The following is a 15,546-nucleotide window of genomic DNA, read 5'->3' as shown; positions in this document are numbered from 1 at the left end:
TCTTCTGGACATCTGTCAACTTCCCAAAGAAAATGTCGACTGTATGCATTTGGAGTTCATTCCACCAGGTTAGACTGTTAAACAAGCTTTCTATTGAGAGGTTCTTAAAAGATTATTTAACAGTATGGCAGATGGGGGACTGGTTTTGCCATCACGACAGTGCCTTTCCTCACGCAGCCATTTCAGTATACCGTGCTTTTAGGCAAAACACAGCCATTTCAGTATACCGTGCTTTTAGGCAAAACACAGCATGCCTCTCTTGTCCCATGCACCTTACTCATCTGACCTCACTCCTTCCAGGAATACAAAGGGACATGAAAGGACAGCAATTTGTTTGGATGGTTGGCAGCACCACCCTCGTTTTTTTTTCTTCACCTCTTCTACATTGTCAGAGGCATTTGAAAAATGTTTCCAAGAATCAACTGCAGATTTGACAAATGTATTAAGTGTAATGGAGAGTACTTTGTAAGTGGTATGCTTTTTTTTTTTGGGGGGGGGCCCTACCCCTCATACAATCATGGTTTTAGTAGGATTTTTTTCCCCTACATGATAATACAGTTTAAAAAAACCAAACACTTTACTTTCAAATTTACTCATGAAGCTCTGATATCTACTGATATCCTAGCTGGCTCTCTGCTAACTTTTATATGCATGAATTTCTACCAGGCAGATTTTTCTACCATAAACCTTTAATTCTTTAGTTTTCTATCTCAACTGTTTGATTATCCTTGATTTACCTTTCTCTGAGCTCTTCTTCCCACATTCAATCTACAAATTAGTGTGACTGTGTTTATTTCCAAATAAATTTAGAATCTTTTCATCCTTGTTCTATTTCTCATTATATATATACTTTTATTTCTTTATTTCCATTCTTGAACTCTTACAATCCATTTTCTTAATATATTGCAGCCAAAATAATTTTTCTAAGCCATAAATCATGCTATTATTGGCCACCTAAAAATTCAGCTTTATCTAAAATGAGTTTCAATCAACAATGCAAGGAATTTTTACATGCCTTATCAAAGAATATTTCACCTTAAAAAACATATATTTTGTTGTTTTAGATGGAAATTTACACAGTGAATTAAGTTCTCATGTAACAATTTTTATACAAATTGTGGAAATTTTACATTTGAGCTTAGACTCTAAGACTAGATTGTCAGGTATCCAATTCTGGTACTGTTAATTTCTAAAAGTACTATTTGAAAAATTACTCAAGTCTCTCTGTGCTTCAGTTTCCTCATTTACAAAACAGTGATAATAATACCTTGCTCTATTACAGGTATAGGGCAATAAGAATTCATGAAAAAAGGTATGTGAATGTTAAAACAGTACATATGTATTAAGTACCATATATGTTTTGCTATGATTGTAATAATATGGTTACAATTTATTGTACAATAAATTTATTCGAGAAATACTTATCATGTGTCTAAAGTGTCAGAACACAAGTGTGAATACAAGAAAAGGCCCAGCTTTGATGGCGCTTACATTCTAGTTGGGGTGTGAAGATTGAGGGAGAGGAGGACTGACATTAAACAGTAGTATCGAGCTTTGCTAGGAGTATGGAGGACTAACGAGAGGGCAAGGAAATGGGGAGAGAAACGAGGGTTTCTACCTCCATAAAGAGTCACTGTCTTGGAAACTCATAGGGGCAGTTCTATTCTGTCCTACTGGGGTTGCTTTGAGCCAGAACTGACTTGATGGCAGTGAATTTTTGGAAGGGAAGTGGGGAAAGCCAGAGGTTTAGGAAGCGTTTTAATTTTTTAAGAATAGTTTTATTGGCATATAATTGACATACCATACAATTTGATAGTCTAATCATGTTAAGAAGAGTTGTGCTATCACTAACTACCACAATCAATTCCGAAATATTTTCTCTTTCTCATACTCATTATTGTTAGCTCCCTTTTCCTTCCAACCTCCCCTGTCATGCCCTTAGGTAATTACTTATTTACCAAATTACTTTCTTTATATAGTTATCTATGCTGGATTTCATATATAGAACATCACACAAAACACAAACAGGAAATAAAAGCCAACAACAATAACAAAACAGAGTAAAATTTTAAGAAGGTCGATGTGAGGAAGGTTAAGTGATCAAGCAATGCATACTTCCGGGCAGAGGGTATACCAGAAGCAATTAAGACAGAAAGCCTAGTTCTGGAGCATTCAAGGATCATCAAGGATCATCAAAAGGGGCTTATATTAAAATGTTAATACCTATTCATATTTGAAGGGGGCGGTGAGTATGAAGACTCAGAAAGGGGGTGTGAGAATGATTCACAGCTCCAAGAATATAATCAATGACACAGTCTGAAGGGGCATGATGATGGATGATCTAAGGCTTCATGGAAATTCTTGTAGGATAGCCTTTGTTACTCTCAAAGAATGAGCAGGTACATTGTGGTGGTGGTGGTGGTCAGGATTCCTCGTTACAACTTTAAGGGCAATATTCTTACTAATTCAGTTTTCTTAAAACTTCATCTTAATAAGCCCTCATGATGATACTGTGCCCTATCAAGACAACCCTATTAGGATGTGAGGGTGATCTGGCTGCAGCATCCGTCCCCTTCCTCCCTGCCTGCTCTACCTGTGTCCCTTCCGAACCTGTGACCTTGACTGAAAGGTATGATCACCCTTCAGTCAAGGATACACAAGTAGTAGTGCTTTCCTGTTAGATCCTTCAAACAGGCTCTCACGATGATTCCATGGGAATCCCCAAATACAGTTGCTATAACCTTGTGGTTTTTCTGCCTTGATTTAACAGTCCCATCAGAGTTCCTAAGCGGTCAAGACTTTGATTAGATCTTTTTATGAAGACACCCTAATTAACACTCTGACAGATATATTACTTGCACAGAAAATCGTTACTAGGCAATATTAGTTATTCCTAGGGAGAAGCCTTTCAGGGAAAGTCAGTTAACTGTTTCAAAGTGTTCTGGTTAAAATAGTAGGATTTCTTAACCTGGTGAAATAGATAAAAAGACACATTCCCATCTAACCCATGGTGGTTCTTTAGCAAAGCGACTGCTTCTTCATCTTCTTGTGAGCCAGTATCAAGTTGGCTCTGACTCATGGTGAGCCCACATACAACAAAATGAAAGATTATCTGGTCCTGGACTCTGTAAGCTTGACTCCACTGCAACAGCCACTGCGTATGCATTTTGAATTTTTATTGCCTTCCAACTTAGGGAACTCACTTCTATCAGACAATATTCTGTTGTGATCCACAAGGTTGCCTTAACTAATCATCAGAAAATGGTTATCAGGTCTTTCTTCCCAGTTTGCCTTATTCTGGAAGCTTGCCTGAAACTTGTTCACCATGAAGACCATCATTGGTATTTAAAATATTGATGACAGAGCTTCCTGTATCACAACAGAATGCAAGCCATCACAGTAGATAGGATAAACAGACAGATGCAAAGTTTTTCATCTTAAACATCCCCCAAATCCTCTATATTTCCTTTCATCCTCTACTTATTTTCTTACTTTCAAAGCCAAGATCTTAGAACAGTGGTTCTCAACCGGTGGGTTCCAACCCCTTTGGGGGTTGAACAACCATTTCACAGGCGTCACCTGATTCATAACAATAGCAAAATTACAGTTATGAAGTAGCAATGAAAACATTCTAGTCTATGTAGTATATATCATCCCAGGCCCCTCACCCCTTTTCAAGTTCCTTTTTATAACCACTGCAATCTTACTTTCATTTCTATCATCCCTTTGCAACTGCTCTTGCTAAGGTCACAAGTGATGATCTACTTTATCTCAAATCTACAAAATTGGTCAGGACTAATTGGATTTTATTTTAGTTGGCAATATTGGTTACACGTTCCCTATTCAAAACTTCAGGGTTCCTCCATGTCCACATCTACATAATCTTCTGTTCATCTTAATTCTCAAACTTCTTACTTCCTGAGTCTTTCTAGTTTATGAAAAAAAATGATGGATTCAAGAATTTCATCATTATTCTTATGAATTACGCATGGTAATTTAATATAAATTAGTACTGTAACCCTAACTACTAGCATTATGAGCTTTAGAAACAGTAAATCCTTATTACAAAAAAGCTAGAACATTTAAAATGATCCTACAACTAAAACAGTTGAGATAAAGTTAATGTTGTCTTTTTGTAGCTTTAACAACATCTGAAAACTTCCTAATCCCATTCTATCTTTATCCTCCAGCTGTGGTCTATGTTACTATGTTCACATAAAACTTGGTTTTATAACTTTGCAGGTTGTAAGAGGGTGAGTATAAAACTAATATATAAAACATGTCTATGTTTCGTAATATCTGTGAATAATCTATCCACAGAAAGTTTTATTAATCTTTACCAATAGTGCTCAGCTTTGTTGAATAAGCAAAAGTTTAATAAATACTATCTACTAAATACAAAATAATGAGCTAGCTACAAGGGCTAACATATGTGAAAGGTAATTCAATATATAGGAAGTACGATAGTGATTGCTTAAGGCTGGGCATAGAATAACTGTAAATGGGCATGGAGGATGTTAGTGGGGTACTGAAAGAGTTTTTAAAATTATATTACAACTGTATAGGCAACAAAAGAAAAGATAGGTATATTACACTTCATCAGATTTAATGACTTTTGAACATCTAAAATATATTTTTTAAAACACCTACAATTAACAACAAAAACATAAACAATCTAATTTAAAAGGGGGGAAATTACTTTAATAGACATTTTTCTCAATAAGATATACGGATGGTCAATAATTACTAACTATTCATTAGGAAAATGCAAATGAAAACCACAACAAGAGATCATTTCAAAACCACTAGATGGCTATTACCAAAAAGACAGAAAACAAGTGTTGGCAAAGATGTGAAGAAATTGCTGGTAGGAATATAAAGCGGTTGCAGCTGCTGTGGAAAACTGATGACAAGTCCTCAGAAAGTTAAAATTAGAATTATCCTAAGGCCCAGCAATTCCATTCCTCGGTATATATCCAAAATGCGTGAGCAAGGACTCAGATAACTACTTGTACACAGTATTCACTACAGTATTATTCACAATCGTCAAAAGGTTGAAACCTGTTAAGTTCCCATTAACGGGTGAATGGATTAATAAAATCTGGTATATACAGACAACGGGATATTAGTCACCAATGAAAAAGGAATAAATGAACATTTACAATGTATGCTAAGGGAAGTAACCCAGACACAAAAGGACAAAGAGTGATTTTATGATCCCATTTATATGAAGTATCTGTGATAGGCGAATGTATTAAGATCAAAGTTGTTTAGTGGCTATCAAGGGCTACAGGGGTAGAGAGTACAGGGTGTTCAGGTTCATGAAAAGGTTTGGAAATTGATAGTGGTCATGATTGTACAACATTGCGAATTATTATAAGGAAGACCAAAAAATAAGTGGTACATTTGAATTACAGTGTTGGTAAAGAATATTAAATATACTATAAACTGCCAGAAGAACAAACAAATTTGTCTTGGAAGTACAACCAGAATGCTCCTGAGAGGAGAAGATAGCAATACTTTGTCTTGTGTACCTTGAAAATGTTACTTGGAGGGATTAGTCCTTGGAGAAGGACTTCATGTTTGATAGAGGGTCAACAACAAAGAGGAAAAACCCTCAGTGAGCTAGACTGACAAGTGACTGCAACAACAGTCTCAAACAAGGACCACCGTAAGGGTGGGGCAGGGCTGAGCAGGGCACACAGGGCTGCCATGAGTTGGAGCCACCCAGAGAATATCCATCTGTTAAAACTGCAAGGGAGCAAAAGTGTTATTTATATAGCATTTACTTTTTATTAATTATGATGTGCAATCTAGAGATGATTTAAAGAATGAGAATGTGTAGATATTATATGCAAATGCTATGCCATTGTATATAAGGAACTTAAGTATCCTCAGGTTTTGGTAACTGAGGAGTTCTGAGAGCCCATTCCCCATGAATACCAAGGACAACTGTACCAAGAGTTTTTTGTAGTTGTGTTTAATATTGTTATAAATAAAAGCACAAAAACTACCTAAGTTATGAGCTCAGATAATCTACATAGTATACCTCTAATATTTAAAAACCCCATAAATTCCCAATGTTTATAACACCCTTTAAAGTTGATAAATATTAATATCCACATTTTGTAAAACGGAGTAGCAGATATGTTATTTCCCTGTGTGTTACCCAAGAGATTGAGTAGCTGGGATGCAATTATAATCCAGGTCTAATGACTCGCATGTGCACCTGGCACATTATTTCTTCTAGGTAATATAAAATACTGTTGCGAACCAAGTTTTAAAAAAAATTGTTATGTAAGTCTTCTTTAAAAATTCTTGCAATCAGACTGGCTAGACCAGAGGAGGTACACTGGTACAGATAGGAACTGAAAATACAGGGAATCCAGAGCGGATGAGCCCTATAGGACCAGTGGTGTGAGTGGCAAAACAGGGAGGGTAAAGGGAGAATGGGTAGGAAAGAGGGAACCGATTACATGGAACTGTGTGTGACCTCCTCCCTGGGGGACAGACAACCGAAAAGTGGATGAAGGGAGACGTCGGACAGGGCAAGATATGACAAAATACCCATTTATAAACTATCAAGGGCTCATGTGGGAGGGGGGAGCGGGGAGGGAGGGGAAAAATGAGGACCTAATGTCGGGGGTTTAAATGGAGAGAAAATGTTTTGAGAAACGATGTACAAATGCGCTTTACACAATTGATGTGTGTATGGATTGGGATAACAGTTGTATGAGCCCCTAATAAAATGTTAAAAAAGAAAGAAAAAAAAATTCTTGCTATCTAGTTCTATGCCCTCTAATATGTTTTAAAAAACATTATTTTCTATTGCAAATAACAACAGCAAACAAAACTACAAAGATTTCTACTCTTCAGTAATTTCTAACTTATCTTTTAATATAGTTTCTTTTTTATGACTATCAGAAGTCATAGATCTACTTTAAGTAATTAAAAATATAGAATTTATTTACAAACCAATATATATAGCACACCAAAATAAACATACTCAAATAATATCATGAAATGTTATGGTTTGAAATCTTACTTTCTAATTCTACTTTATTAAAAGTAGATTAACAACCCATTCATTCCTTTAACATCTACATAAACTGCTCATAGTTTCTTGGGAAAGATATGAAATTTACTCTAACTCCATGTTTTGTTAGCTTGCTTAAAAGATTACCACGTTGAATTTGGAGTAATTCTTAATGCACTCTGTATTCGTATATACATGCAAATGGGGAAAAGTAAGATTGAACACCAATGGGTTTCTATTATTTTCAATCTTAGCTAAAATGTGAAACCAATTCTTAGCAAAAGCTTCATATTTGACTTATGTGTTTTAAAGATGTATCAAAATATAGGTATATAAAATGTAAAGCTAACAGTATGAGTCAATAAATGGTGCATTTTTAAAAATTGCTGAAATGAAATTAAAACATAATGTATAAAATTATATACATAATACACAAATCATGAAAATCCACAGTATTAATACTTACTGCACCCAGGTGGTGAGATGATGAATGTCTCTCTTCTTGTTTTACAAAAGGCTACATTTTCTTATGTTTTATAATAAACTTGTGTTACACAGAAATAGCTTCAAGCCTAGGTATGTCGGCTATGATTAAACAATCTATGATTAATCTTGAAACTAAATTACCTGACTCAAAGCTGGGATGGAACTTGTCTGAGAAGTGGTTTGAGATATAGGACCATTCATCTATGAATCAAAAATAACAAAAAATACCATTATATAATGTAAAGAAAACATTTTAAAATCAAAGCAATGATGCAAAATAAAACCCACAGGAATCACTACATTTTATAAGACAAAAAAAATCAGTGACATAGTCAAACAAGGATGAGACTTGAAATTCAAAATCCTTTGTAATTCTTACTGAAAAGTATAAGCAAAATTCTTTAGTTTTAAGAGGGAAGAGTAAGAAAATCTAGTTTTTTTCAAAACCATTTTGAAATTTTAAACATTACATGACATGATAAAATCTTACAGTGAATGAAGGCAGTTAAAACATAAAATTCTATATTAAGATCTCAATTTATACATGTTTAAACTATGTAAAGTGGCTGTAATAGTATTAAAAGTATTATGTATCATTGCATTTTTATTAATGATTTTAAAACAAAAGCTCTAAGTATCTAGAGGTATAGTTACCATTTATTTTCCACATTACATAATAGTTAATAGCTTTTACTAACCATCCCACTCCCTCTCACCACCCACCTTAAAAAAATAAAACCACTGCCATCGAGTTGATTTCAATCCGAACTGACTAGATAGAACAAAACAGAACTGTGTTGTAGGATTTCCAAGGGTATAATCTTTACAGAGAGGCGCCCTGGTGGTTTAGTGGTTAAGCAGCTAATTTTTACTAGTTTGAGGGTCAGCAGTTCAAAGCCACTAGACCAGTGGTTCTCAACCTGTGGGTTGTGCGACCCCTTTGGATTGTTGAACAACCCTTTCTCAGGGGTCACCCAATTCATAACAGTAGCAAAATTACAGTGATGAAGCAGCAACGAAAATGATGTTGTGGATGGGGGGTCACCACATCATGAGGAACTGTATGAAAGGGTCGTGCATTAGGAAGGCTGAGAACCGCTGCCCTAGACATTCTTCACCAGGAAGATGTGGCAGTCCACTTCAGTACTTCCTTAAAGATTCACAGCCTTGGAAACCCTGAGGGGGAAATCTATTCTGTCCTATATGGTCACTTTGTGTCAAATTCAACTCAGTAGCTCTCCTTCTGCTATTAGTCTTTACAGAAGTAAACTGCCATCTCTTTTCTCCAGAGAGGCTGATGGGTTCAAGGCACTGACCTTTGGGTTAGCAGCCAGTGTTTTAACTATTGTATCCCTAGGGCTCTTCCTTCAGTACTAAGCTACTCATAAACTTATTCCAAATACAGAATTTATATTAAGATATCCTAGTATTAAGTATTATTATTTTGATTGTTATCAAATCCAATGTAGATCTTATAAAAATTATGTATTAAATCAATTCTAATTTTAAAAAGAAAATACTTACCAGATGAGAACTGTCTTTCACTTCTTGTACTTGCTGCACCTGCGGTTCAGCCACAACTTTAGTGTCCTGATCAGAAGTCATGAGCTGTTTACTTTCTGGCTCCACTGGGAGAAGCTTGATGTTAACCTTGGGAGGCTATAAAATGACAGTGACAGGAAATAGGTCATTTCAAGTGCATCTTAAGATGAAATTACTAGAAATCCAGAAATAAAAACATAGACTGCACACAGTTTAACAACCCCAAATTATAGTTTGTGACCAAACAACAAAACATTAAATCAATTCTTGATGTGATGAGAGTATCATCTGTTTAGCATTTTTTGTCAAAAAAGAACCCAACATTAATTAAACGTCTAGATCTCTCAAATGTAAAGGAAATACTAAGATCAGGTAACATGTCAAATGACACCAGGAAAAAGCCATCAGCTAAATCCCAAATGCAGAACATTCTACAAAACCAATGACCTGATTATCTATAGCAAATCAGTCATTTAAAAAAAGGCATTTTTGTCACTGCAAAGTAAAACGTTAACCAACATAACTCAATGTAGTAGGAGAACTGTGTTTGAATCAAGCTGAACACAAATTAAGCTTAGGATAACATTTTATCCATTGCAAAATAATGAATCTGGACATAAATCTTAAATTTGTCATAAAAATTAATTCAAAATGGGATCACAGACCTAAATGTTAAACACAAAACTATTCAACTTTTAGAAGTTAACAGAAGAGAAAACTTATGGGCCCTTGGATTTGGCAATGAGCTTTTAGATAAAATACACCAAATGTATAATCTATAAAGGACAACACTGCTCAGCCAGGCGTTAATGAATTAAAGCCTATGTTCTACAAACACTGTAAAGAAAAAACAAGCTGTCAGAAAATACCTGCAAAACTTTATCTGATAACTGACATATTTAAAATACACCAAAATGTCTTAAAGTTCAAAACAGGCCACTTCATCAAAAATGTTATATAGATGGAAAATAAAAATGCAGCATTGTATGTCATTAGGGAATGGTAAAAATGAAATGATTCTCGTCACCATTTGATAGCAAAATGAAGTCAGCAAGACTACACTTATTAACTGGCTACAACCCAGCACATTGCTACATTGAATGTTGGCCAGGATAGAGAGCAGCAGGAACGCTCATGCTCTGTTGGTAGGAGTGCAAATGGCACAACTACTTTGGAAGGCAATTTTTTTTAACAAAGTGAAAGACAGACTTATCACATGATCCAGCAATAGTGTGCCTAGCTAGGTATTTACTTAATAAGCTGAAAATCTAAGTCCACACAGAAACCTACACACAAATTCTTAAAGCAATGTAATTCATTAACTGCTAAACATTAGAAGCTGTCAAGATGTCCTTCAACAAGCGAGTGAAAAACAAAATGTACTACACATCTATACATTGGATTATTATTCAATGATAAAAAGGAATGAGATAGAAAGGAACAAAAGAAACCAACAGGGGTAGGTACCCTGTCCTATAGAGTTATTGTGAGTCGGAATCGACTCAGTGGCAGTGAATTTGGGATTTTTTATGGTCTATATACACAAATTACATCTATAAAATGAAGGGAATGTAAAATATGCCATGCATGGTCTTGAGTGATGGTCAAATAATATGGCCCTTCTAGCCACAGTTCCTTATATGGTATATTTTATCTGGACTTTATATGCTGGTGACTATGGTCCCATTTGGAAGGGCATTTTCTACTATGCTGGACAGAAGTGGGGTGGGATTGAGACCTGACCCTGGTGAAGGGTACAGACCAGGCCACATCTTGTTTTCTTGAGAGCATCTGTAAGGGCCCCCCACTTTACTAAAGGGTGTGAACCAAGCCAAAACCTCTTTCTCTAGGGGCATCTTTGATTTCACCTTGGTAGAGGGTGTTGTGACTTAAGACACTATTTTTGTTTTTTTGTGGGATATATATAAATGCTGATCCTAATGCACATCATGTTACCTGGAAGGCTAGACCTTTATTTCCTGGCTGAGCTTTGGTAGGAGAGCAAGACCTGCTGTGGCTTTGGATATCTTTGGTTTCTGACTCTGGAACCTGCACTTGGCTTACCTTGGCCTAACCCTTGGATACTGGACTGAAATGCCTCCAAGTGGGACATTTCCTCGAAGTTTTGTGAGTTTCTGTGGGATATTGCAGGAGCCTTGGTGGTGTAGTGGGTACGAGTTAGGCTGCCATCTGCGTGGTTGGCAGTTCAAAATGACCAGCAGCTCCACAGGACAAAGATTGGGTTTTCTACTCCCATAAACAGCTCTAGTCTCAGAAACCCACAAGGGGGTTGCTATGAGTCAGCACTGATTCTAAGGGAGTGAGTCTGATTTGATGGGATGCTGCAGCAAATCGCTGAACTCAGAGACATGAGGGATATACTCAAGGGAGTATGGGGAGAAAAATGGAGCAAACCAGAATCGTAAGAGTCCTGGTGGTATAGTGGTTATACATTGGACTGCTCACCTCAATGTCAGCAGATCGAAACCACCAGCTGTTCCACTGGGGAAAGACGGGGCTTTCTACCATACAAGAGTTTACAATGTTGTATAATTGCCACTTCTATTTAATTCCAGAACATTTTCAACAATTCAAAATTAAACGTTGTACTCATTAAACAATAGGCTCCATTTCTTCCACTTCCTATTCCTGGAAACCACCAATCTGCATGTAGGAGCAGTGAATTATTTAATGTGGCTCTTGTAACCAAAATCTGTAACTCCCAACCAACCTTTTCCTCCATGGATCTGGTAAGATGATGGAGATACTAATAGGATTCTCTGTGAATAATTGGGAACAGAATTGCCCAGAATGCCATCCTGCTGCGTATAAAATCAGCAAGAGTCAGGAGTGGAATGCATCCTCTGGACCCAAGATCCCTGCATAGAGACTTCCTGGATCCAGAAGACATTTATAACATCAGAGGAGCAGCAGCAGAACCAATAGGAAGCACATTATCTTCTTTGATCCCTTATTGAACAGTATCAAACCAAACCAAACCAAACACTCTGCCATCATGTTGATTCTGACTCATAGCGATCCTATAGGACAAGGTAGAATTGCTCCTTCTCGGTCTCCGAGATACAATCCAAAGTGTGTATATATGTTATTATATAGATATATATGTATCTAGATATAGACAGAATCAAATTAAAGACAAATGCTTCTGTTTAGAGATGGGCATATTGAGTTCATAAAAGAGTATTAAGAATGCCATTCTAGCCTCTCCCATTCCACAGGTCTCTGTCTTCACACCCAGGAGATGGCTCAAGAGGAGCTCAAGATGGGTGGCTTGCGGGCCCCATACCATGCCTCCCCCACGCAGTCAACCATTATCAACGTCCAGAGTGCACCCCATGTGCCCGACCACATCGTCTGGTCCATCTTGAACATGATCTCCCTCAACTGCTGCTGCCTGGGCTTCATGGCCTACGCCTACTCTGTGAAGTTGGGACTGAAAGACGGTGGGAGACATGATTGGGCCCCAGAGTCACATATTCACCACCAAGTACCTGAACATCTTCTCTATGGTCCTTGGCCTCCTGGGAATCCTCATTTTCATCATTCTTCTCACCATGGGCAAAGTGATGAGCTTCCAAGCCCTGTCACAGATGGGCCAGCAAGGCCACTAGCCACTGCACCATGCTGTGCCCTGAACCTTCCAGTCCTGCCCTGCTGGACAACCTGGCCTGACGCCTGTCCCAGCTCCTGTCAACAGCCATTTGCGCATGTTATCTCCATCTATCAGCAAGCCCAATAAACTGCCCAGGTGTGTAATCGTGCCATGAAAAAAAAAAAAAAAAGGATGCCATTCTTCCCAACTCTTTGGGGGAGAAGAAAGCCTCTTTCTCCCAAGGATTGGTTGGTAGTTTCAAACTGCTGACCTTGCAGTTATCAGTACAATGCTTAACCACCATGCCACGGCCACCTGTGCCAGTAAATGTTATACCTCAATTCTGTAACCTTAGCAGAATACAATGCAGACTGTTTACATCATTTAAGCTAAAAATGAAGCAAAATATAAGAAAAACTGTTTTCAATAATGACAAGCTTTTCCATAGTTGAAAAGCTAATTGCCTCTAAAACCAGTTAATTTAGAAGACTATATTCTGACCTCCAATTTTCTGTGTAACAAACAAAAGTTTTCAATGAACTACAGAATATATTGAATTACTTCCTATGCAGGAAAAAGATGAGGCTTTTTATTCTTGTGAAGATTTACAGCCCTGGAAACTCACTGGGGGAGTTTTACCCTGTCCTGTAGGGTCACTATGAGAATTGACCAATGGATGTGATTTTTTGGTTTTATGTTAAGAATGACAACACCTGACATGTTAGCAGCATGCCAGATTTATGGTTTCTGACCTAGTAATATACTACACTACCATGCTAAGAATCCTATTAAACTTTGCCTTAGCATCTCTTCAAGCCTTTTAATATCAGTCTGCTCATTTGCTGCAAATGGAAGCTTTTAACTGAACTGCACCACTGCTTATGTGGAGCCCTGGCTTTGTGATAGCTCTATGAGTTGAACTGTTAATCACTAAATCAGCAGTTCAAAACCTCCAGCTGCTCTGTCTCAGAAGCAATTGTACATTCTACCTGACGTGATTGAAATTTGGAATGATGTATGTATTGAATCCCAACTAATAATAAAAAAAGATATTTGATTAGAAAAAACACAAATAGAGAATCAGTCAGTGGTTCCTGATATGGTAAAATTAAAAGTTGACAACAACTCAACCATGATGAGTTTGGTTTTTGATAAGGTAAAATACTGATGTATTCAAAATTCTAGAACGTGAGTATTTGAAGGCTTGAAACTATATAGTTGGTAAAAAAACTTTACAGTTGTCATTGATCATTTAATTTCCTTAACCTATAATATTGTAACATTAAAAAATGATTTTAGTGGGAGTTCTTATAGCTTAAAATAAACATTTTATTTGGGACTCTTTACAGCTCTTATCACAATCCATACATCCATCCATGTGTCAAGCACATTTGTACAAATGTCGCCATCATTTTAAAAACATTTTCTTTCTACTTGAGCCTCATATTTCCACTCCCTCATGAACCCTTGATATAAATTTTAATTTTTGTCATGTCTACACTGACCACTGTCTCCTTTCACCCACTTTTCTGTTGTTCGTCCCCCTGGCTGTGTGTGTGTGTGTGTGTGTGTGTGTTATAAGTCTATTGTTGTGATTGGTCACCACCCCTACCCCCAACCCCCGGCCTACCCCTATACTCATGGTATTGCTACTCTCATCATTGATCCTGAGGGGGTTGTCTGTCCTGGATTCCCTGTTGTGAACTCTTATCTGTACCAGTGTACATGCTCTGGTCTAGCTGGATTTGTAAGGTAGATTTGGGTCATGATAGTGGGGGGTAGAGGAGGGGAGCTCTTACAGCTCTAACATTCCATATATCAATTGTATGAAGCATATCTGTACATATGTTGCAATCATCATTTTCTAAACATTTACTTTCTATTTGAGCCCTTGGTATAAGCGCCGCCCCCCCCCCCGACTCCTTGATAAATTATAAAATATTATTATTTTCATATTTTACAAAGACCACTGTCTGTTCGTCTCCCTGGGAAGTGAGGATTGGGGTTATGTATCGATCACTGTGATCAGTTCTCCCAGAATACTATTATCTTAAAGTTTTACCAAAATAAAGCTTTCCAGTATGTTAAATTCTTAGAAAATCTTTGCTTTGGGGAGAAGACAGTTCTGGATCTATAGTAATCAACCAGCCAACAAAGCAAAGCAAAGCAAAGCAAAGCGTCCTGAATGTGTAATCATTCTGCCTATGCGAGATTATGAAATTCAACAGGTCATGAAAAATCTTCAAAGCTATAAAGCTGTAAGCAGCTGTTCAATGACAAAAAAATATATAGCAGTATAAATATGCCAAACTGTCTTCCTTAAGTTCTGACTATAGTTGTACAGGTTGGTATTCCCTGAAGCCTTATTACCAGAACATGAATATAATTTTCTTTAAAAATTAAAAGCCATTTAAAATCTTTGTGATGATAAAATGCACCTTATTTCAAGTTCTGCATTGTGATCCTTTCTTCAATTTAATATTCTTAAAATATATTTCTTAGCACTTTTGTAAATGAGAATAAATAATATTCTAAAACAATTACAATCCAAAATAACTCTCAAAATCATATCTCCTAAAATATGGCCTCCATAGAGGCCAACTTTTTAAAACTTCTGTGGTAGTTATATTTGTTGTATTGTGGTAGTTACACTGCCATTGTATTGTCACTTTGAAAGTTAAGAGTGAAGGAAGGGGTGGAGTCTAGCCTGTCAATCAGGATGCAGCTTGATGACCCCATTTGGAGGTGCCATGGAGATAAAAAGCTCACTGGAGGTGGGACACAGACACACTCCCTGCAGGACAACAAGCCACATGGAGCTACAATGATGCAGCCAGAGCACTGGGAACTGTAGGAGCCATGTGGAGAC

The 15,546-nt window shown here is 37.0% G+C and overlaps 1 protein-coding gene across 3 annotated transcripts in view; it reads right to left on the bottom strand.

Moving 5' to 3' along the window:
* The window catches only part of LARP4B (La ribonucleoprotein 4B), a 72,493-nt gene extending 63,311 nt beyond the window's left edge, over positions 1–9,182 (bottom strand). For all 3 annotated transcript variants that reach the window (XM_045289784.1, XM_004702345.3, XM_045289785.1), the window contains exons 1-2: positions 9,047–9,182; positions 7,664–7,723 (exon numbers count right to left, since the gene is read on the bottom strand). In XM_045289784.1, coding sequence (XP_045145719.1) covers positions 7,664–7,723; positions 9,047–9,127 — 141 coding nt within the window. In that variant the 5' untranslated portion in view covers positions 9,128–9,182. The remainder of the gene's footprint in view (positions 1–7,663; positions 7,724–9,046) is intronic.
* Positions 9,183–15,546: the final 6,364 nt, after the last annotated feature.

Source organism: Echinops telfairi, unplaced genomic scaffold (genome assembly GCF_000313985.2).
Source record: "Echinops telfairi isolate 266 unplaced genomic scaffold, ASM31398v2 ScPeMD7_31;HRSCAF=116, whole genome shotgun sequence".
Lineage (NCBI taxonomy): Eukaryota > Metazoa > Chordata > Mammalia > Afrosoricida > Tenrecidae > Echinops > Echinops telfairi.
This window is presented reverse-complemented; position numbering and strand designations above follow the sequence as displayed.